General features: G+C 47.6%; 1 protein-coding gene across 2 annotated transcripts; it reads left to right on the top strand.

Moving 5' to 3' along the window:
* The first annotated feature begins 1076 nt into the window (after window positions 1-1076).
* On the top strand, window positions 1077-23481 carry las1l (LAS1 like ribosome biogenesis factor). 2 transcript variants are annotated; one of them, XM_066714704.1, is made up of 13 exons: window positions 1077-1294; window positions 5765-5890; window positions 6114-6183; window positions 6529-6610; window positions 6766-6942; window positions 7209-7255; window positions 9950-10059; window positions 12986-13071; window positions 13479-13685; window positions 15478-15619; window positions 17020-17327; window positions 18843-18990; window positions 22742-23481. In XM_066714704.1, exons 1-13 carry the CDS (start codon window positions 1182-1184, stop codon window positions 22830-22832), a joined length of 1707 nt encoding a protein of 568 aa, XP_066570801.1. In that variant the 5' UTR covers window positions 1077-1181; the 3' UTR covers window positions 22833-23481. The 2 variants fall into 2 exon arrangements, with proteins under 2 accessions (XP_066570801.1, XP_066570800.1); XM_066714703.1 differs by having other exon boundaries at window positions 1077-1330.
* Window positions 23482-23531: the final 50 nt, after the last annotated feature.

Raw genomic sequence — 23531 nt, 5'->3', positions numbered from 1 at the left:
ATCGATTGATTTGTTTCTCAGTCCTGTGACTGAACATCATATTGCTGTTTTCCTTGTACCCTAATGTAACTAATGATTAGAGAGCTGTTCTAATTATAAAGAGCTCCTGACACAATCACACAATCACCACCACGTTGTTGCTTTCTTGTCTCTTCGCAGGGAGCTGTGGCTGCCAGGGATGAGACAGATGTCAATGATATTGGGATTAAACAGCTGCTTTCAACCACCGTCTCGTTGCTTTTATGAAGTTTGTTTAGGATACAATCCAGGACTGGTCTTTATATCAGTATCACATTCCTTTCCCTTCCTACACCAATTCAAGACAACTGTTGTAACTTAGAGGAAACACCATGTCTGGGTTTTTTCTCCAAGCAAATGTTTTTAAGACAATCACTGAATTTGCCTAATTAGCTGAATAAGTGATAAGTAAAATAAATTAGAAAATATAGGATTTTATTTATAGATATGTTAGACAAGATGAATTTGCATGTATGTCTGTATTTATGAGGTATGCAGTCTGTATGCTGAAATTGTAAGAAAAGTGCGCCCTCTGGTGGACACTTTCACAGGTCACAAGTTCGCAAAGTGGTGACCTTTGACCCAAGAGAAATACAATATGACAGAATACGCAAAATTCATATAGTTAAGCTCTGTAGTCCAAAACAACACCAAGCTTATTTTTACTCTCTTGTCAATGCAAATAGTTGTTATATAAATAACCTAACTATTTTTCCTAACTATATTGTACCCTTTATGTACACAATATTTTCCCAACATATTACTTACAATTATATTTTGCAATACATTAAATTCAGTTATCTAACTGATTCAATTGGTGATGCAGTGTATTTTTTCTCGCACATGCGCACAACTCCTAGTTAACTGCGGAACCTGTGCTCATCGGTCGAGTGATCCGGCGGACCGCATTGAGCAGCGCTCAGGCCGGAGCCATAGAGTGTAAACACATAGATCTGCGCGTCTGTGGCCGGAGCGTCGTCTGCGGAGCTACCGCGCAACCGACCTTGCGTGCGTGTTTGTGTGGGCGGGGCAGGGGCCGCAGATCTCGCTTCCTATTGGCCTGTCTTCGCGGATGTGGGCGTGACTGTTAGGTTGTGGCGGGTCCATGCTGTGGTCTGCGCGACTGTGCGGCGGCTTATTTTGTGTCGCAATATCGCAATAAGATGAAGAGAAAGACGTCGATAGAGAAGTCGGGGCGCATAGTGGCCTGGATCAATAAGGCGGAGTGGGACCAGGTCACCGAGTACCTCTACTCCACAGACAGCGCCCTGCAGAAGTACGCGCTGCACAGGATCTCTGCGTGGAGGGGCAGGTGTGTGTGTGTGTGTGTGTGTGTGTGTGTGCAGTGTGTTACACACAGTGTGTGTGTGTGTGTGTGTGTGTGCAGTGTGTGTGTGTGTGTGTGTGTGTGCAGTGTGCTCTGTGTGTTACACACTGTGTGTGTGCAGTGTGCTCTGTGTATTACACACTGTGTGTGTGTGTGTGTGTGTGAAGTGTGCTCTGTGTGTTACACACTGTGTGTGTGTGTGCAGTGTGCTCTGTGTATTACACACTGTGTGTGCAGTGTGCTCTGTGTGTTACACACTGTGTGTGTGCAGTGTGCTCTGTGTATTACACACTGTGTGTGTGTGTGTGTGTGCAGTGTGCTCTGTGTGTTACACACTGTGTGTGTGCAGTGTGCTCTGTGTATTACACACTGTGTGTGTGTGCAGTGTGCTCTGTGTGTTACACACTGTGTGTGTGTGTGCAGTGTGCTCTGTGTGTTACACACTGTGTGTGTGTGCAGTGTGCTCTGTGTATTACACACTGTGTGTGCAGTGTGCTCTGTGTGTTACACACTGTGTGTGTGCAGTGTGCTCTGTGTATTACACACTGTGTGTGTGCAGTGTGCTCTGTGTATTACACACTGTGTGTGTGTGTGTGTGTGTGTGTGTGTGTGCAGTGTGCTCTGTGTGTTACACACTGTGTGTGTGTGTGTGTGTGTGTGTGTGCAGTGTGCTCTGTGTGTTACACACTGTGTGTGTGTGTGCGTGCAGTGTGCTCTGTGTGTTACACACTGTGTGTGTGTGCAGTGTGCTCTGTGTGTTACACACTGTGTGTGTGCAGTGTGCTCTGTGTGTTACACGCTGTGTGTGTGTGTGCAGTGTGCTCTGTGTGTTACACACTGTGTGTGTGTGCAGTGTGCTCTGTGTGTTACACACTGTGTGTGTGAAGTGTGCTCTGTGTGTTACACACTGTGTGTGTGTGAAGTGTGCTCTGTGTGTTACACACTGTGTGTGTGTGCAGTGTGCTCTGTGTGTTACACACTGTGTGTGTGTGCAGTGTGCTCTGTGTTACACACTGTGTGTGTGTGCAGTGTGCTCTGTGTGTTACACACTGTGTGTGTGCAGTGTGCTCTGTGTATTACACACTGTGTGTGTGTGTGTGTGTGTGTGTGTGCAGTGTGCTCTGTGTGTTACACACTGTGTGTGTGTGTGCGTGCAGTGTGCTCTGTGTGTTACACACTGTGTGTGTGTGCAGTGTGCTCTGTGTGTTACACACTGTGTGTGTGTGCAGTGTGCTCTGTGTGTTACACACTGTGTGTGTGTGCAGTGTGCTCTGTGTATTACACACTGTGTGTGTGTGTGCGTGCAGTGTGCTCTGTGTGTTACACACTGTGTGTGTGTGTGCGTGCAGTGTGCTCTGTGTGTTACACACTGTGTGTGTGTGCAGTGTGCTCTGTGTGTTACACACTGTGTGTGTGTGTGCAGTGTGCTCTGTGTGTGTGTGCAGTGTGCTCTGTGTTACACACTGTGTGTGTGTGCAGTGTGCTCTGTGTGTTACACACTGGGTGTGTGCAGTGTGCTCTGTGTGTTACACACTGTGTGTGTGCAGTGTGCTCTGTGTATTACACACTGTGTGTGTGTGTGTGTGTGTGTGTGTGTGTGTGTGCAGTGTGCTCTGTGTGTTACACACTGTGTGTGTGTGTGTGTGTGTGTGTGTGTGCAGTGTGCTCTGTGTGTTACACACTGTGTGTGTGTGTGCGTGCAGTGTGCTCTGTGTGTTACACACTGTGTGTGTGTGTGCGTGCAGTGTGCTCTGTGTGTTACACACTGTGTGTGTGTGCAGTGTGCTCTGTGTGTTACACACTGTGTGTGTGCAGTGTGCTCTGTGTATTACACAGTGTGTGTGTGTGTGTGTGTGTGTGTGTGTGCAGTGTGCTCTGTGTGTTACACACTGTGTGTGTGTGTGCGTGCAGTGTGCTCTGTGTGTTACACACTGTGTGTGTGTTACACACTGTGTGTGTGCAGTGTGCTCTGTGTATTACACAGTGTGTGTGTGTGTGTGTGTGTGTGTGTGCAGTGTGCTCTGTGTGTTACACACTGTGTGTGTGTGTGTGTGTGTGTGCAGTGTGCTCTGTGTGTTACACACTGTGTGTGTGTGTGCGTGCAGTGTGCTCTGTGTGTTACACACTGTGTGTGTGTGCAGTGTGCTCTGTGTGTTACACACTGTGTGTGTGTGTGCGTGCAGTGTGCTCTGTGTGTTACACACTGTGTGTGTGTGCAGTGTGCTCTGTGTGTTACACACTGTGTGTGTGTGCAGTGTGCTCTGTGTGTTACACACTGTGTGTGTGTGCAGTGTGCTCTGTGTGTTACACACTGTGTGTGTGTGCAGTGTGCTCTGTGTGTTACACACTGTGTGTGTGTGTGTGTGCAGTGTGCTCTGTGTGTGTGTGCAGTGTGCTCTGTGTGTGTGTGCAGTGTGCTCTGTGTGTTACACACTGTGTGTGTGTGCAGTGTGCTCTGTGTGTTACACACTGTGTGTGTGCAGTGTGCTCTGTGTGTTACACACTGTGTGTGTGTGCAGTGTGCTCTGTGTGTTACACACTGTGTGTGTGCAGTGTGCTCTGTGTGTTACACACTGTGTGTGTGCAGTGTGCTCTGTGTGTTACACACTGTGTGTGTGTGCAGTGTGCTCTGTGTTACACACTGTGTGTGTGTGCAGTGTGCTCTGTGTGTTACACACTGTGTGTGTGCAGTGTGCTCTGTGTATTACACACTGTGTGTGTGTGTGTGTGTGTGTGTGTGCAGTGTGCTCTGTGTGTTACACACTGTGTGTGTGTGCAGTGTGCTCTGTGTGTTACACACTGTGTGTGTGTGCAGTGTGCTCTGTGTTACACACTGTGTGTGTGTGCAGTGTGCTCTGTGTGTTACACACTGTGTGTGTGCAGTGCTCTGTGTATTACACACTGTGTGTGTGTGTGCAGTGTGCTCTGTGTGTTACACACTGTGTGTGTGCAGTGTGCTCTGTGTATTACACACTGTGTGTGTGTGTGCAGTGTGCTCTGTGTGTTACACACTGTGTGTGTGCAGTGTGCTCTGTGTATTACACACTGTGTGTGTGTGCGCAGTGTGCTCTGTGTGTTACACACTGTGTGTGTGTGCAGTGTGCTCTGTGTGTTACACACTGTGTGTGTGTGTGTGTGCAGTGTGCTCTGTGTGTGTGTGCAGTGTGCTCTGTGTGTTACACACTGTGTGTGTGAAGTGTGCTCTGTGTGTTACACACTGTGTGTGTGTGCAGTGTGCTCTGTGTGTTACACACTGTGTGTGTGTGCAGTGTGCTCTGTGTGTTACACACTGTGTGTGTGCAGTGTGCTCTGTGTGTTACACACTGTGTGTGTGTGTGTGTGTGTGTGCAGTGTGCTCTGTGTGTTACACACTGTGTGTGTGTGTGCGTGCAGTGTGCTCTGTGTGTTACACACTGTGTGTGTGTGCAGTGTGCTCTGTGTGTTACACACTGTGTGTGTGTGTGCAGTGTGCTCTGTGTGTGTGTGCAGTGTGCTCTGTGTTACACACTGTGTGTGTGTGCAGTGTGCTCTGTGTGTTACACACTGTGTGTGTGTGCAGTGTGCTCTGTGTGTTACACACTGTGTGTGTGCAGTGTGCTCTGTGTGTTACACACTGTGTGTGTGTGTGCGTGCAGTGTGCTCTGTGTGTTACACACTGTGTGTGTGTGCAGTGTGCTCTGTGTGTTACACACTGTGTGTGTGCAGTGTGCTCTGTGTGTTACACACTGTGTGTGTGCAGTGTGCTCTGTGTATTACACACTGTGTGTGTGTGTGTGCAGTGTGCTCTGTGTGTGTGTGCAGTGTGCTCTGTGTGTGTGTGCAGTGTGCTCTGTGTATTACACACTGTGTGTGTGTGTGCAGTGTGCTCTGTGTGTTACACACTGTGTGTGTGTGCAGTGTGCTCTGTGTGTTACACACTGTGTGTGTGTTTATTATACATGTGCACACAAGCCACAATACTACAGCTTAGACCTGAATTGTGCAAAGATGTTGCAGTAAAACTTGCATTTAATGAACTGCTTCGATCACGAAGTAACCGTTTCCCACTTTACATTATTATTACTGTTATTATGTTTTACTATATTTGTAAAATAAACACCAGTGAAACTATTCCATTCAAAGCCAGTTTTGCTGTCTGTCTGCAACACGGCAACGTGTGTAACTCGGCATTGCAATAATGCAGGTGTGCCAGGGTTCAGCTTTCTAATTGTCATCTTAACTATAGCTGAAACTTCCATAATCTGATGTATAATTGGTTCACAATTTGCTATATTAGCACTACTGGGAGAGTTCCTTGTTTGGGAGGAGCGCCTGTGTGATCCTGTCTCTGAAAGATGCCTCTTTTCTCAGTCTCCCAGCCTGCACATGTGTGGTATTGTGTGGTATTGTGTGGTGATGCCTGTGCTATGGGCTCTGCAGGTTTGGGAACAGCACGCCCGTGGCCGTGGAGAGCACCGCAGAGCTGGTCCGCTGTCAGGTGCTGGACGCCTCCGGCCAGCTGGACTCCCATGAGCTGGTCCTGCTGTACGGGATGGCCCTAGTGAGGTGAGACTGGACTCGGTGTGCTGATCGCTATGCAGTGACGTGTACGTGTGAGTCAATGTCTTCCAGTCTTACTGTTTGGCTGTGAAGCGTCACATATCTGGGCTCTACAGGACCATGGCAGTCGCCCAAGGCCACCGATCCGCTGTGTTCTCTGTGTTTGTGTTGTTGTGTCACGATAACATCACTGTGCTCTTGAGCATAATGAAAACATTTTCTGCTTTAGGTTTGTTAATTTAATCACAGAACGCAGACAGAAAATCGTGACCATCCCTCTGAGAAGACTGGCCAGTCAGGTTAGTGGGGGGCTTCTTATGGTGTTGGGGGGGATTGCATTTTGTGTTTTGTATTCATCCACTCCACCAGTTAACAAAACCGGAATAAGTGTCAACACCGACCGAACCCTTTGCATTGAGCACTGAGACCTGTAGTCTGTTGTAGTGAGACATGGAGTATTGATTGTGTAGCAATCACTTCATTCTTATTTTTGTGTCTCGTATGTGACCGGCTAAGGGTTTGTGTCAGAAAGATTTAATGTACTCTGTTTATGATCCTCAGCTCGGTCTGGTTTCAGGGGAACCGGTATAACCATTAAAAATGTTTTATAAGGTATTATTTGACTCTTGTTAATACCATTCCAGATGAACATTCCCGAGTGGATAGTGAACCTGCGACACGAGATCACGCATCAGAAGCTGCCCACCCTGAACTGGTGCCGGAAGGGTACGTGGAGCAGCCCTGTCAGTGTGTGCATGTGCAGATTGTGTGACTGCAGGATGTTTCACGCTCGCTTTGACAATTAGACTCTGGCTCCAAGTGTGTTGACCGCGGTGCTGCTGAAGTTACTGACCTGCCCTGACTCTGTCTCCCCCCCTCAGGCTGTAAGTTCGTCCTGGAGTGGCTGCAGCGGGAGTACTGGTCCCGGCAGCTCAACGGCAGCCTGGCCGAGCCCTGGGACTCGGAGAGCGAGGAGGAGGAGGAGGAGGAGGAGGAGGAAGAGGAGCTGGCGGAGGATGACTATCTCTCGGCGAGACTCCGGAGAAGAGAGATCTTCAGTGAGGAGGTTTTTTGGTCTGGGTCCAGAGGGCTGCGCTCAGACGCTTGTCTGGGAGAGATGGGGTTTTTCATTCCAGCGAGGGTGGGGTGATGTGCCGTTTGTGTGCTCTGTCAATAGGAGGGACTATAACTCGTCTCTGGAAACTATAAAAGAGCTCCGGTGTGAGTTTTAGTGTCCGTCTCACTCGCTGGGATGGAGGCAAGCGATTCTCCAATTCAGACGCAGCACTGGAGTAAAGTGGACTGACCTTTCTTTTCCTTTTAGGGAAAGCCAGAGAATTGCTGATATCGTATGAAAAGGAACAATTTCAGGTAACGCTTATTCTTTTAATGTCCATTTGTGATAAATACAATGATAGGGGTGTTTGGTGGCGATGAATAGGACGGGTTAGTTTAAGTCTAGGTCACTCCAAATAATAAGCTCAGGTTTCATAGTGACAGATCAGTTGAATTTCTGAGACTGAACATTAATTTTGTTTATTTCACTAAGTACTCTTAAATAGTTGTGTTGGCTAATCACCACAATGACCAGTGCATCAGGCTTTATACTGCACAATAAGCACAATGTGAATTAGTAGATTTACCTTTTATATATTAGTCTTGGATGCCTGAAGCTCAAAAGTAAAGCACAACGGCCCAGAGTTGCGTTGATTATTCTCAACCGAAATAAACGAGGGGGAGCCATTCACCTGGCGGGAGAGAGGACTTCTTCCATCGGTTTCCCATCTGTGGACAACATTCCCCTCGTTCCCTCCAGCGCTGCTGATCAGTCAACACAAACGCGCGCAGCTCTTCGACGATGTGTACGACCCTCTCGGCTCAGTCGTTGAGGCTCAGACCAACTCGGTGTTGTTGTAAACCCTCACAGAAAACGCCACCCTGGATAGTTCATATGCGTTTCATTCCTTATTCTCATTTCACCCAGCGAAGTGTGAATTAAGTCATTGTAACAAACCGATCCTGAAATTCCCTTTTCAAATGCACAACACATCTGCCTCAGCTGTCAGGGATGATGTCATCCAGTCTGCACTGGAGGCAGATCTGTGAATCGTACAGCAGGTGGCAGCAGAGTCATGTGACACAGGAAGCAGGAAGCCATGTTTAGAATCCATAGAGCAACACGTTCCCTTTGAGATAACTGTGTACATTGCAATGGGATTTTTACACTAGATGTCATTGTTTAAGGATTAGTTTTAGTGAAACCGCCTATTCAGAGCCACTGTGTTGTATTTTAATCTCATGAGAAGCTTTGGATTTATCACTTTATGTGCAAAAAACAAATCCTCGACACCCATCGAGTGTTGTAAATGAAAGGAGACGGTTTATACGCCCGTGAGAGAAGCACAGTGTGGGTCAGCGATCCCCACAGTAAACCCTCACGGCCTCCCCGATTGCGTGCTTGTTTAAGGCTCGTCCCGGGGCTTTAACAGTTACAGTCTCTCGCAAGCGCCTATTTTCGTTTTGTAGATGTTGGAAGTGTTGCAACAGGCTGTGGTTGTGCGTTTTAATAACGTTGTAAGAGCTGGGGACCCCGTGAGATCAGTTTATTCTTTCCACGGCAGTTTGCAAATAATGTGCCGAGCAAGGAGCGCACAGTTTGTGAACGGTGAAGTCCTGGCTGGACACACACTGCATTATTTCAGCCTCTAGGTTGTAGTGGGGCTTTGAGGTCTTGAAATCCATCCTAATAATAACTATAACTATACATTTATTATTATGAATCGATGGAAACAGTCTTATCAGTTTAGGTGTTTGATTACCCAACTGACAATGCTCACATTTAATGTTATTTTTGTCAGAAAAATGTTACAGCGCTGGTGTTGTGATTTCAGTATGTGAAGTAGTTGTTCCAGGGATTGTGTAGAGGTTTTCTTTGTCAGATTATTAGTATGATTAGCAAGGTGGTTGTATTGTGTAATAAAAAAAAGTCTGACTGTACAGGCCTCTCGGTTGACTACACGTGTCGCTGCTCCTTCACCTCCCTGTGTTTATGTACATGCCTGTAGCCGGGAGAGGCGCTTCCTCTTGCTAGCTGCTCACTTTTCTAATCTCCGGGCGATTTGTGTTCATCTCGAACGGAGCTTTTAACAGAATTTAATTAGAGGCTTCTGCTTCAGCGTAACCTTCTCACAGAAGTCTCTCCTCGGCCCGATCGGCTATTTATAACTCAGGTTTCGTCTTGTTATCATGGCCAACCACATGACGCCACAGAGCCGCGTGGGAGGGGGAGTGGGAGCGCTGAGAAATGTGTAAGAGACGCTGTTGTGTTTTTTTACACGGGAGATTTCTCTCCGAGAGCTTCTGCCGTGACGCTCGCCAATAGTGGGGATTAACTATTCAGCAAAACACGCAACTGTACTCGGAGTGGGCATCAATCGCAGTGGTTTCCATGTTTTGTTGCTGCAGTAGTAGTGGCCAGTTTCTGACAGTTCCTCGGCCGAGGGACCCATGTTTGACAACACTGCGGTTCCTGTGAAAACCTCCCCATATATATATTTTATCCACCTCTGTTATCTTCTCTATTTTTGTTTTCTGACCTCAACATGTCTTCCTTAACTCCCACAAGCACCATGAGGGTTTATTACGAGTCATGTTGTTATAAACATATATATATTTTTTTTAAATGTATGTATTTTTTGCATCTAGCTACACCATAGGAAGCTGATTGACCTACATCAGCAGGATGCAATAACCTCTTAATTGGAGTTTTTATTAGGTTGTAATTAAGCTTGGATACATGAAAAAATAATGATGATGACTATGCCTAATGGTTTTTATTTTCTTAACCTTCTATAGTGAATTTGTGTGTTTTGTGACAGTGGGAGTTGTCATTTCGAGTTGTTTTTTTGAAGAGGTTTCGGGGTCATCGAGTTGTGTGGCGTCTACACAAAGACACGTCTCTATTCACAATTTGTGGATTTCGTAAGGAGACCCTCCTCCATTTCAGCGTGATCGCTGCTTGAACTGAGACTAAACTCTCCTTCCTCTGGTCGACCCCTTCGACAGACCGTGGCTGAGCTCCACCGAGAGAACAAGGCCAGGAAGGTGTGGCCCAGCCCTTCATCGGACCTGGAGTGGATCGTCATGCAGATCAAGGAAGTGTCCGCTGAGTCCAGGTGAGTGTCACAGGAGACGACTCGGACCACGCCAAGCTGTCCTGTTCTCCAGCCCTGGTACCGGAGAGCCGCAGTTCGGCAGGTTGTGTTGGGTCTGCCTTAGATCCTCACTTCATAACCGACTTGGAAATCTAGTGACGTCATTAATTGATTGTCGTTAGCACCGATCTGCGGAAAGGAGTGATTTAGGATGACCCACAGCGCTCACTGGCTCAGGGCTGACTGGGACCATGGTTGGAGAACCGCTGTTCAAGAGCAAGAGATAATGTAATCATGTTCAGCCCATGACCTTCCTTGCCTACTGTGTGTTTATTTTCTACCCTTGAAGTTGTCATTTGATACACAGACGTTTGGGGTGGGAGGTCAACCTAGCACCCTGACATTGAGTTGAATGTGGCTGTATGTCGAACTGCACAAACGAGTCTTGATTAATTGTGCATCAGTTGTTGCCTCTCCCTGGTGTTGTGAGAGTTGTTGAGGTTTCACTATAATCCCACATTTGCATCCTACAAGACATTTTTGGCAGCAGGGCCGTGCCCAAGACCGGCCTTTTGTGTTTTTTTTATAGACTCACGTTTGTCGTTTTATTTCTATCCCAGTGGTACAGGTGCCGTTGTTCAGAACACGGGTGCGATTGTGTGTTTCTTGGCTGGCAGGGTGTCCCGGCAGCATGCCAACCGACACACAGGCATTAATTGAAAAGCGGAGGGGAGGGCCTCCTTAAATTATCCACACAAAAACTTGGAACCAGGAAAGCCTGATCTGATCTGATCTGGCAGCATGTCTCTTTCATAAAACCTCCAGCAGAACAGGAACTATTTGTGTCCGGGTTGAAGGACAATGGATTTCAGACGAGGTGTCAACTCTGTATTAAATCAGATCTCGTTCCCACCCAGCAAACACAACTTACACTCCCAGTGCACGATGGACGCTGTCCAATCCATCGCAGAGCCCGAAACAAAGCCTCCGTTGAGTAGTCGGCAGGTAGTTGGAAAAAAATAATAACTGGCGGTGTTTCATTACGACTTCTCCTTGTGCGAAGCCAGCTGTGTGTGTTGACATTTCCGCTTTAAATGTGACGACAAAACCCCCCGCTGTCTTTTACTGGAAAACTGATGTTCCTCCTGCAAGTGACGGGCACTGAAACGCCGATGGATGTCAAATGTCGGAAGCGGACGATGAGCGATGGAATGGTTTCGTTATTGTTATTATCATCGATGGTCTTTTCGTATGAGGAAGATGAGATAAAACCATTCGGGGACCTGATAGGTAATTACAGGAGGGGCTCTGCAGTCTTGTAGGTGTGTGCTTTCTCCTTTCATGTGCTCTGTGTGGCTGGTGTTCTCCAGGCCGTCTCCGTGGCACATGTCCGCCCACACCGCACAACCTCCTATCGATTATTAACTTACTTTGGGGAATCCCAGTATGGTTACCTCCCACACATACGAGCCTCTCTTACACACACGCGCACGCACACAACGATTCTTCTCAGAATTCTTCTAGCGGCTCGGGAAGGGAATATAATAACCGTGTCTATATGTCTGTAGGAGGCTGAATTAAGTCTGAACTTTAAGATAGGAACCGAAAATGCATGCAGTCATATGTTCTGTGTGATGAAAGCTGTTTTGGAACAATGCAGGATTTTTTTCTCGAAGTGTGTTCAGCCCAGCGACGCTGGTGTGTGTGGTTTGTGTGGTGACCTGCGAGGGAGATGTTTTTTGTCGTTGGGCTAAATTTGACTTAACATTATTGTAGGAGTTTGGGCAAATTCTGAAGTTTCCTTAAAGAATATGGTTTCCATTTGAACAAATGCACAAAGAACAAAGGCTCTCTCTGTTTGTTGGCTTTACAGTAAATTATACAATTGTCCTTCATTAGTCGTGTGGAATGTGGTGTGGTAAATGGACAGCTATTTTTTACATTTTAGAATTCTTTTAAAACATTTAGTATCTTTATTTAAGGACAAAAATGGTTTTAATCTGCTAATTTGCTCAGAACTAAGCCACTCCTTTTACTTCAAAGGTGTAAGAGAACTTTCCTCGTACAGCTCGTTTCATCCTACTCCTGTCAGCCCCAGGAAGCCGCGAGTGTCTAGTGTGTAGGCGTTGCTTGAGCCCGTCACACTGATGGGAGAGGTAGCCGCCCACTGCCTCCGTCTCCGCGGCTGCCGTGGAAGACGTGACATGTTTGAATGGTTTGATACACAACTGGTCCAGATGCCACAGTTAATGAGAAGCTCCGCAGAAAACAGCAGAGAGAGGTGTGTGGAGTTTCTCAGATCTGCTTGTACAATACCGCGCGGCTGCATTTCACTGGAGTTGGTGGCTACTACACACTGGTCACGTTGTTTTAAATATATATATCTCTGCCAAAACTAATAACCCGGCATTGAATCGGACAGTACTGGTTATTTCTTCTCGATTGGCATGGGCCGTATGTTGAGAACGAAATGCACTGCCCCTTTTCTAATTGCCGTCTTCCCAAACGCACGAAATGTCACCTTCCGAGAGAGTTTGGGCTCAAAACAACAACGCATCACTGTCCCAGGGCCGGATTAATCCAAAACCTTGCCCCACCCCAACTAGTAGCAAACTACAAACCTAGACATCATAGCAGTGACGGGTAGGAGCTGAATAAGGTACCATCTGGCCAAAATGAAGCCGCCACTGAGTACAGGTTTGTAGTTTTATCTTAGCGGAGGGCTCAGAGTTTGATTTGGTCTCTCCGTGACTTTTGCATTTCAGTTTGTTCCAATCGTTTAAACTAAAGCCCTTCAATGAAGTTGAGTTCACTAGATGAGAGAAAACACCCCAGACTACCAGGAAGGAGGCAAAAGCACACAGACGGGGGGGGTTATTGACAGTCGACTATTGATGCCTGTATGTCAGTGTCTGTAGACCTGCTTTTCTTTTCTCTTCTTTTCCAGTGAAGTTTTGATGGACGTTCTGCTCAGCGATGGATTCCTTGTGCCAACTGTTGAACAGCTGGAATCTCTGGATATCGATCTCTCGGGTAATGGTTGCTGTTTTCGTTATTTTTTGCTGATCTTTAAAAAGAAATAAGTGTCGGTGTCTGAAGTTGTGTTGATCTACCTGCCTTGTAGCAGACTGGTGATGTGTTTGCTTTGTGGGTGTTTTCACTGCTTTAGCTTGAATAAACCTCGTGAAGTGATGGTCAAGTTTTAACAAGCTTTTTATCCACTTTAAATTCAGATTAGATTAAATAAATCAACGTCTGTGTTGGTCAAAAGATGCGTAGGCCGTTATTCAGAACTGCCTACATGTAATGATCATCTCTGCCACCATTATCAATCTCCACGAACCATTCAATTGAGAATCGGATGCGGATTAACTGAGCTGATGATGGCTACATTGGAAAAGGGGCAACACCGACACCTGTTGTCCCGCCTGTCCTTGCAGAGAACGCCAACCCATCCTCGCCCTGCATCCCCCGGCTCTTCCTGCGCTTCTGGGCGCCTCTGCTGAAGAGCCTGGGCCCGGCGTTCGCCCAGGTCCTGCTGGAGAAGCTGTTCCTCGAGCTGCAGCTGTGCGGTGACACCTCGGACCAACGGGCGCGCTACGTCTCTGGCTGGATTTCGGAGATCCTCTGCGGCAGCGACCGGGCAGGTACGTCTCGGGCCCGGAACGCACGAACAGAGAGAGTTCTGATCCGAGTAAGGTTCTCCCACACTACTACTGCGCTTGGGCGTTGACTATTGCTGGACCGCAGAAGAATGCTACGGCCCACGCTCGGATCGAAATGATGTCACGGCTCGTAACATTTTGACCCGAGCGTCGACCGTGGCATTTTTCGCTCCCTAGGGGACCAACCCCTGCAGACCTCCTTGAGCTTGTTTAAGAATTGGGAACTTACACAAACCTTTATCAATGTTTAAATCTATGTGGGGTTTCTGAGTTTTAAAAATATGGCTGTTCTTTATTTTTGTATCTATCTGGCACAGCGGGGGTAATTATGGTGATTTTCTCAGAAAGTACACTTTATTTTTCAGAGAATGCCAGTTAATTCTGGCTCGTGAGTATCGGCCTCTCTCTGTGATCGATGTGTGTGTGTGTTAACACAAAGTTAAAGAGTTTACTTTAGGATCATTTGTGTTGTAAACCCTGCAGCCGTGACTTTTGTACGACAGCGTTTGCTGCTGAAGAAGAAGGGTTCCCAAGTTTACTACGCATCTGCCAGCAATGAATGCGTCAGTTTTTTTTTACACCAGTTTAACCTTAAGTTGACTTAATCTAACATTCAAATACAGGACAGAAGAAGGTCAGTTACTCGCACTAATGGCCTCACTGTGCCAACAAAGTGTGATGAAATTTCTCACACCTCTAAGCGTAAGAGTGAGACTGTATTAAATCAGTTGCAGAAGTAGTGTAGTGAAGCACTTGTAGTGCTTCAAGTGTAACCTTTACAGTATGACCTGACCCTGAAAGAAATGTCTCCAACAATAGGTGACACAGAAACACAGTTTGTACAGTCAGTGGTGTCATGTTTACAATGAGGGAAGTGATGCATTAACCACTGAAGACCAATCCAAAGTGCTATACAGTCCTGTGTCTTTAACAAGCGCTATATTAAGACATTTAAGACAACTAGAGTTTATACAACGAAGTCCAAATGAGTGAGCAGGGTATAACCCTTTAGTATTTGTGTAGAAACGTGTGAAACTATCAGTCAGGCGCCGTGGATGAAAAAGCCAAACATTCCCGTCTAAAGCAGTTGCACGGGCCAGCACACCTAGGACTGTTGATCTGTGTAACTGTTACACACACCCCCTTGTGTTTCAATGTGACCACAAGTTCATTTCATCGTTTCCCAACTCAGAATGTAAAATGTCCCCAGGCCCATCAGCGAGTGAACGGTTCCTTTAAAAATAATTATTCAAATGTCTGTTTGCTTACCAGTGTTCAGACTTGGTTGGCTAAGAAAAGCACGAGAGAGAAACGCAGAGAGCGTGTGACAGACAGAGACAGACAGAGTGGGACACACTCACACACACACAGAGGCAGGGTCATGCTGGGTCCGGCATTCTTTCTGAAACGATATGACCAGAGATCAATCAAGTCTTCTCAGCCAATTTTCACTTCACTTTTCTTTTTAATGTATTGATCAATAAATCTTCCAATACACGATAAAGCGAACTGTTTCATATTTGGTTGACCTTTAAACAGTGTGATATGACTGGAAGGGAATGCACCCCCATATGACTGACATTAAGTATCGCAAACAATTATCATGAATGTAGGGTTGGCAACAAACTAAAGCTCCAAACCAACAAGTGTCTTCCAGTTGTTTCCTGCCTGCTGACTCTTAGTGAAGACTCTACATCATGTGTTGTGAGCGGAATCTGTATCTCTATTTGTGCTGATTTGACTTTTCTTTTTCCCTTCCTGAATATCTTGAAAGGTAAACCAGCCGAAGGTGTCAGAAGGTGTCAGGCCCGAAACAAAGCCCACAGGTTCGTCAGCCGAGCGTCTCTTCAGTGGCAGAAGCTCCTGACGCTGTGTCTCGAGTCTCCGTGTCCGGCCACCCCGCGCCTTCTGCAGCAGTGAGTATTGGCTCTGGCCTCGACCGTCACTGTGAAGAGATGTCTGCTGGGCTCTGTGCTCTGTTTCAGTTCAGTTTTAACAGTTGGGGAGACTGTGGCGGTTGGGGAGACGTCTCCGAGCACAGTGTAATCGTGAAGTCATTTCTCAGGCCAGGGTTTCCCCAACTCTCCACACATCTGTGAGCCCAATGTGTTAACGCCCTCCTATGAGCCGCCAGTCATCTCATAGAGACCTGCGTCGCTCTGCTTCTGCCGTTAGCCGAGCACAAGCTTTGTAGGGGGCGCGAGTCCGGTTTCATCTGTCCAATCTGTCGATCGGCACCGGATGCTGTTCGGTCTGAGCGCATGAACAGGGATTCCCCGAATAGGAGGCGTGTGTTGTGCATGTGATAAGAATTAAACCCTGTGAATAAAGATAGGGTTCAAACAAGTACAAAACGAGATGTTGGAGCCACACGAGGGGAGAAAATATTCACCGATCCACCGATTAATTGGCGTGGTCTGAGCTCTGACACCGCTGCTCTGTAACTGAAGTTTGTACACAGTGAAGGAAATGTCTCGGGTCACTGTTTTTGTAGCACATCGTGGATATTCAAGGTCAGTTGATTCATCTCCGATCCTCGTGGAAAAGCACTGTAATGTAGATGCATCTTATTTTCCAGATGAGTGGCGATTGTCCCTGCAGTGGCCAAAACCACGCCGCTCCGTTTCTGTTCATTGTTCAGCTCTTGTGTTGTGATTTCTAAGATGTAAACTCTCCCGTTTCGCTCGACATGCAAAGGGCCGGAGTCGAGCTGACGCTGTCACAGGCCCCTGCTCTCACGATGACACACAGCGCGGCCCTCCAGGCGAGGCCGTGACTCATGAGTTTTGAGGGTTGTTGTTTGGGAGGGAGTGTGGGTAGGTAGATTAGATATTGAAGACGAGATGAGTTTCGGCTTCACTCACTTGGGCTTCGAGGAAAACCCCCTGTTGAGAAAGCCATCTTTTCTCCACAGCTGGAAACGTTGACTAAAGGGCGCTGGAATCACAGTAGTATTGCAATACAATACAACACCCAGAGGTGCATCTCTCCACCTGTATTCCCCTTCCTTTCTGATTGGCACTGTTCTGCAGATTTAGGCCTTTGACCCACCTGCCAATCACAAAGCACAAACTCGTTCATGGTTCAATTTCTAAGTCGTAGAAGGTGCCAGCTGACCGTAAATGAAACCACAGTCGGGTACAGGTTTATACTCAGAGATTCGTGGGTCGGTTAAAGTTTTGATTTGTTCCAAAGATCACCAGCACCAGAGTCTGTAACCGTCCCACACAGACCTGAGAGCGGTGAGTCAAAGCACCCCCCCAGAGTAAGACCCCCGTCCCGTCAGCGGTGTCTGAACAAACCCTCGTCTTTGCAGGATCTTGACTGGCATGGACCGGCCTCTGCCCCTGGACACCCAGCGAAAGCTACTCCAGCTCTGCAGCATTTACACGCAGGCCGGGGGCTCCTGTCCCTCCCCAGGCCCGGAGGACCAGCCGGTTTACACGCTGGAGAGCCTGCAGACCCACGCCAGACAGCAGGCCCAGCGCTTGGCCACCCGGGACTGCGGCCCCGCGGAGAAGACGGCGCCCAAGGCAATGGACGCCCTGCAGCAGTACCCGAGTCCAGAGGCCGTGGCGGAGAGGGCGGCGCTGCTGAAGGGGTCGCCGTGGCAGATCTGCACGGGTAAAGACATCGGTTTCTTGCGCCCCCCACTCAGGATCACGGCCCCCTCTTCCTCACAATCGAGACGACAAACACCCAGAAGCCTCTCTGCCTCACGTTGCATTACAGTCCCCTCCACCGCGTCATTTCTTTTCTCTAACACAGTTATGCCAAAACCACGCCCTGTTTCTGCTAGGGGCGGGTTCTAGCCTTATAGGTCCGTGTCATTGGTCAACAGCTTGAAAGTGCTGATTGGGTAGACTTGGAGACAGTGAGAGCGTGTCACAGTATAGTAGTGATGGGCAGTTCGACTCTTTTTAATTTAATTTGATTCAGTTCAGTTTGGTTAATCGATTCAATTAGTTCATTCCATTCACCGATTTGGTGACACGAAAACAACCAATGCAGACAGAAACAGGATTGTTAGGTAGATTTATTTTAACCGGAAAGAACGAGGCGTTCACAAACTGCACCTCACAAAAGCGAAGGAAAAATCTGTTTGGTTCACTGGGTTAAATTAAATATAGTTGTGACAAATATATATTTAGAGTCCTGGAGATAACAGTTTGAAGCATTAACATTATTTATCCAACACATCTAAATGTAATCTTTATATATATATATATATATATATCAGTTAAATGCATTTGAGTAACTAATTTATTTTTGCAACTATGAAATGGTCTCGAACAAGTGGCATTTGTGGAATTAATCTGGTATTTATTCAGCAGCAAAACACTGTATGGCAGCTCAACACAACGCACAACACAAGTGAAATGTTGCCAAGCACATTGCGTTTTAAAACGCAAAATACATTTAATTTCTCTCACACACACACACACACGATATATTTATATACAGAGTTATTTCTCATTGTGCACTAGGCAAGGAATTTGTAACCAAAACGGGACATACAGTCTTCAGTTTTATAACGAGTTGCGAGGCAACTTAGTTTCTTTTTAAGACAAACAAATCGGCCAGACTCAGAGTCAGTGAGTCATTGAGTGAGTTTTGATGGGCAGGTCAATTGCAACACGTTCATCAGTTAGTGCGCTGCTTCCAGCTCGTTGCCATTGTTGACCTGATTGCTGAACACGATTTACATTTTGTAAACATAAACACTCCCAGATCGGATGCCCGCTGCAAACACCGAGCTAAACACAATACCTGCGGTTTAATCGGACAATGTCTAACGTTTACACGTCTGTGTGTGTCTGGAGCTTATAACTACAGGAGAGGTTATATGATGCTCAAACAAAAAGATCCATCAGCAATATATAAGGCTAGAACCCGCCCCTAGCAGAAACAGGGCGTGGTTTTGGCATAACTGTTATGGTCTCGAATGTGTCTGCAGTGTCTGTGTCCTGAAGCATACAAGCAGAGCCTTTTCTCCTGTATCTTCTGTTTTGGTAGAATCAAAAGCATTAAAAAAATAAATAAACTATGTTTAGGATTGTCTATAACTTGTTTAGCATACACGTTTTGTTATTCCATGCCGTCGACCTTAAAGCCCGATTTCCTCTCTGCGTTTCTCAGACGACGTGAGATGGCAGGATTACCCGCTGGGCAAAGTGCCCCATCAGTCTGAAGACCCCGGCTGCCTGATGCTGGACCACTTCTCCACAATGTCCGTGCTGGACCAGGTTGTGGACAGCGACCGGGCGGCCCACAACGCCAACCCCAGGTGAGCAACTAATTTCTCCTGTGAACACCACGTTGAGCTCCTCTGGTTCCAGTCCGGTGCCTCTGTTTCCTGCGCCTGTAACATTCATCTCAAACCCACATTGAAAGGCCAATCAAAACATTAAGAACTGGGAGTGACGGGCTACGATGCACCTCTGCTGAAAGACTGGGGCGAGTTGGGCCAGCTGTTACACTGCTCCTCTACAGACAGCCGTAGTCACGGGTTGTGTGACAGTTTACCCCTCAGGGCCGACCCTGTTCATGCCTCGACTCTGCAGCCCCTCTCTGTCCTGGCCACCGGCCCGCGGCGCAGCGTAGGTGGGGGGGGGGTTTCCCCGCTGCGGTATGACAGGAAGCAGGTTGGGGCCCCGGCTCCGTCTGCGGTTCCTCAAACACAAACCTGGCCGCCTTTCCTTGGAAGCAGCCAGTTCATCCTGGTGTTCGTTGGCCGTTGTCCCCTCGTGTCACTCGAGCCGTGGGGGGCCGCACAGATGAAAGTGCTGCTGGGGTTTCCGGTTTCTCGCACTCGCTGACGCCCGAGCGACGCGGAGAAAAGGGAAGCCACGCAGTGACGTTCGAGAAGCAGCTGCTTCCTGTCGAAATCACCGAGAAGAGTCTCGTGTGAGGAACAGGCCGCCGGCACGTGGACTGACCACAGCCAGGGGGTCATCATCATGGGGGGGGATTGCTGTGTAGAATACAGATACCCCTTAATCACACTGCCTCTCTAGTCAGGAGAGGAAAGACCCTTTTGAGATGTTTAATCACCCCCCCATTGCCGAGACGTTGAGCGTGAGAGCGTGATTGAGCGCTTGGTTGTTGGGTTGGTGTGCTCAGGGACAAAATGTGTCCTGAAAAGTTGACCCCCCAAATTAATGAATATCTTGAGCTCCTGTAAAGAGGTCTCTCGCCTGGATCACATCAGTCTCACCTTGTGTGTCTTGGTGTGTGAGGCTGCAATGCCAACATCAAAAGCCTCTTCCAATGACCACAATCCTGTTGTGTATCCAACAGACAACAAACCCCCGTCCTTTGCACCAAAGGTGTATGATATACATGTATGTGTCTGTAAACAGATAGAGTACTATAGACTGCAACGCCTACTGTGAGTGACCAGTTATTACGACAGCTGTGTGACCTGTGCGGCGACTCGGGGGCTCTTGAATAGCCGTGTTTTAATTTGGTTTTTCGTGCACTTTGGTGGATCAGTAATTCTTTTGGTTACGCAAAAGTCCCTCGAGACCAAGCGTTGCCGGTGCCCTGTGCCTTGGTACGAGCCCACTGCGCTGAGAGTCAGCGTGTAGTGTGTGTGGGACGCCGAGGGGAGAGTAGTACCTGGGCGTAATATATGAATGATTTCTGCATCTCGAGCAGAGACATCACCCCCCCACGCGCGGCCTGTGTGGGCGTCGCACTCTGACAGGCTTGCAGCGCTCTGTGGAGAACGCTATTCTGAGCACAGCGCTCCGCCGACGAGGACATGGCGGGATTTACATGCGGGGGGCTATAAATAGGCACGGAGGAAAGAATATCTAACTGACGTGCACTGGACTGCTTCTGAAATAATAATAATGCTTTTGCAGGTTACATACAGTTACGATGCCGTACTTGCTATATAGCGCATGCAATAGAAACAGATCTGTGTCTGATTGGAATGAAAAAGAATAAGTACAATTTTTAATATAGAAATCGTAAAAGGCCGGAGGAATCGCCCATATCGATCCCATGCTGGATGAAGGCTCCATAAGATGTTTCCACTGACTGCGATCTACTGCTGCCCTTTTCCATGTCACACGTGTGGAGATTCGGGATACACGTCCTGCATGTGGTCTTCCAGGTCTTTTTCATCTCTTGGGATCCATTCGCTAGCTTCCTCTGTCCATCTTTGGTCTGTTCTTGCAGTTTCTCTGGTGCACTGCCGTGTTTTGGTTTGTTCTCGGATCCATTCATTTCTTTATCTCTGACTGATCGCCTTGATCATTGAATGCCTCTGGATTATTTGAATTTATTTTGCCTTGAACACCTACAATGTCAGAATTGTGTTAATTGGTGTAGTGTAGTTTAAGTACTAAATTAAGATGCATATCATCAGTTTATTAATTCACATACAGCCTGATTTCCATCTGTGTGTTTTAAGTCTATACATTGATGGACATTTAGTTTTAAAGGGAGTGATTATTGCAATTGATCTAGATCGGAGTCTAGAACAATAACACCTCAAGTAACATTCACTTTTCCACAGCTACAAAATAATAGACTAGAACCCCCGTGTCCCGGATCGCAATATGTGTTTTAATTCCATTTTGACTCATTTTATTGTCGTTCTGTGGGTTTTCTTTCACCTCCGCTCCTCCCCAGATGCTAGTTCAGTTTCGCTGCGATTAACTCGATTCTCCTCCACTTATGCAGGATCCTGAGAACACAATGCAGATCATTAGCCGTACGAGGGGCTGCTTGTTTTTTTTTTCTTCTTTCATTCTGGCCTCGAGAGAGAGACATCCCACCAGCGTAGCAGGGGCTGCGGACCTAATTATAGAGCGATGGAAAGATTGTTTTTCTTTGTGCGTTCCCCCCCCCCAGCACACGTGTGGCACAGTGACGCGGGCCTTGTATTCTGTTCAGCTGCGTAATTGGCCTCTCTGTGGCACGGACCGGGTCTGGCGACGTGGCACATTAACCTCCCGCGGGGTCTGATAATTCCCACCTTTGTGCCGATTTAGAAAAGCCATTCACTGTAAAGGGCAGGCGCATGATGGGACGCACAGCTCTGCGGAGAAGATGTCACGTCGCCCTGCTCGAGTATTAAGGGACTGTTTTGGACGCAGCTGACTTGTGCGTTCGTCATGTGGCTGAACAGAAAACCGTTGACCGGAAAGAGAAACCTTTTGTCGTGTGCTAATTAGCAGATCACTTGTTTGTCTGCTTGTCTAAATTGTTATTAAAGTGCACAAGCTGGAACATGTTCAGCACCAAAACAGTGCAGATGAGTCACAGCTGATAGATGCAATATGTGAGGAATGTCTCTTGCATATAAGAACATTGTATATTTCTTCGATATACTAGGAAAATTCTCCTGACTCTCCGTCCTGGTTCTGCGACCAGCGATTTCAATACGATTGGGAGTTGCTAGGTAACAGCGGGGAGTGGGTGGCTCGGGCCGGTTTCAGCGCCGCTGCGTCACACCGGCAGGGCTGGGGGTGAGTGGCCCAGAGCGAGGCGTCTGTGTGGAGACCGCGGTGGGGCAGGCCTCTCAACCACCTACGGTTTACACACTTCCCAGACTAAAACATCATCGGTACAGACGCACCTACAGGGGCCAGGTGTGAGCGCTCGGACGCCCGCGTTTGAGGAGAGCTCCCGTTTATCCTGACACACAGTCTGATTCTGGCCAGCGCTCGACGGCAGTGCTGGGCTCCCACGGCAGCGCGTGGGCGTCGGGGTCCCTTCTTCAGCTCGGTGGGCCGGCCCGACGTTTCGGCCTCCGCTCCGGTGTTGTGCAGAGATGAGAGGACGGGCCGCTGACGGGAGTTGGCAGTTGCCGTTTTGTGGGGGAACAATGTGGAGCCGTTGACATACATGATGTGTATTGATTCATTGGTCTGCAATCTCTCTGTTGCTGCTTAATGGCCATTTTATTTATAAACGCTACAAAATGTAACGCAGTAATGATTTCACCTGGCGGCTGGACTACGACGTTGTCTCTTGTCTGAAACGCGTTCCTCTAACCGTTTTTTTTTCCGTCTCTCTCCCAGCGTCTCCGGATCGAGCCGCACGGCGTCTGACGGCCCGCTATGGACACACAGCGACCTCTGCAAACTGAAAACTGGACTGCAGATGTTCTAGGGGAAAAAGAAAATAAATCTGAGCTTGGACTCGTGACACGTGAATCGTCCGTCCCCTCGGATCTGTCGGAGGGACAGGCCGATGGCTCTGTGGTGCAGAGTTGGTTATTTCGGGACATTACAGACGGGCGCGAGGAGGACACCGATCTTTGTCAGATACAGATACAGATGCACGATGCTCGGACCAGCTTATCCACCAAGACCGGATTCGTTTATAATGGCGTCGCGTGTCTGTCGTCGTCAGCCGCTCACAGGCGCTTGTGGACGCAGCGGCAGTTTTCTGTCTCTGTTAACTTTATCCCCCGAGTAAAGAGAACTTTTTTAACCAGTAACAGTCATTCGATCTCGCAGTAAACTTTTTTTCAATGGGGCGTTACACCCGTCTGTAATATACAGCAAATGTTGATTTCATTAGACGCTGTGAACCTTTACTATTTGTTTTCTTTTTAGCCTGTATACACACAGTATGTAGATGTGGCATTTCTTTCTAATCCACAGATCTTTTGGACAATGCCTATTTCACAAAACGTCATCATGTCTTCATAAAAAAAGATATATAAAAAAAAAAAAGGTTAATGTTGACACTGATGTGACTAAATGTGCTTGTTAATGTCACCTATTCTACGAGTAATAAATGTGATTTTCCTTTACTTGGGGTTTTGCCATTGCACTTTTTTTGCTAATTTTGTAAGAGAGGCTC

Source organism: Amia ocellicauda, chromosome 10 (genome assembly GCF_036373705.1).
Source record: "Amia ocellicauda isolate fAmiCal2 chromosome 10, fAmiCal2.hap1, whole genome shotgun sequence".
Classification (NCBI taxonomy): domain Eukaryota; kingdom Metazoa; phylum Chordata; class Actinopteri; order Amiiformes; family Amiidae; genus Amia; species Amia ocellicauda.
This window is presented reverse-complemented; position numbering and strand designations above follow the sequence as displayed.

Bases quoted from the DNA above. Each gene is read 5' to 3' on its own strand.
- las1l (XM_066714703.1), top strand. From the start codon at position 1,182: ATGAAGAGAAAGACGTCGATAGAGAAGTCGGGGCGCATAGTGGCCTGG. The intron at 13,072-13,478 runs GTAATGGTTGCT...CTGTCCTTGCAG, and splicing joins TCTGGATATCGATCTCTCGG to AGAACGCCAACCCATCCTCG. The intron at 18,991-22,741 runs GTGAGCAACTAA...TCTCTCTCCCAG, and splicing joins GCCCACAACGCCAACCCCAG to CGTCTCCGGATCGAGCCGCA.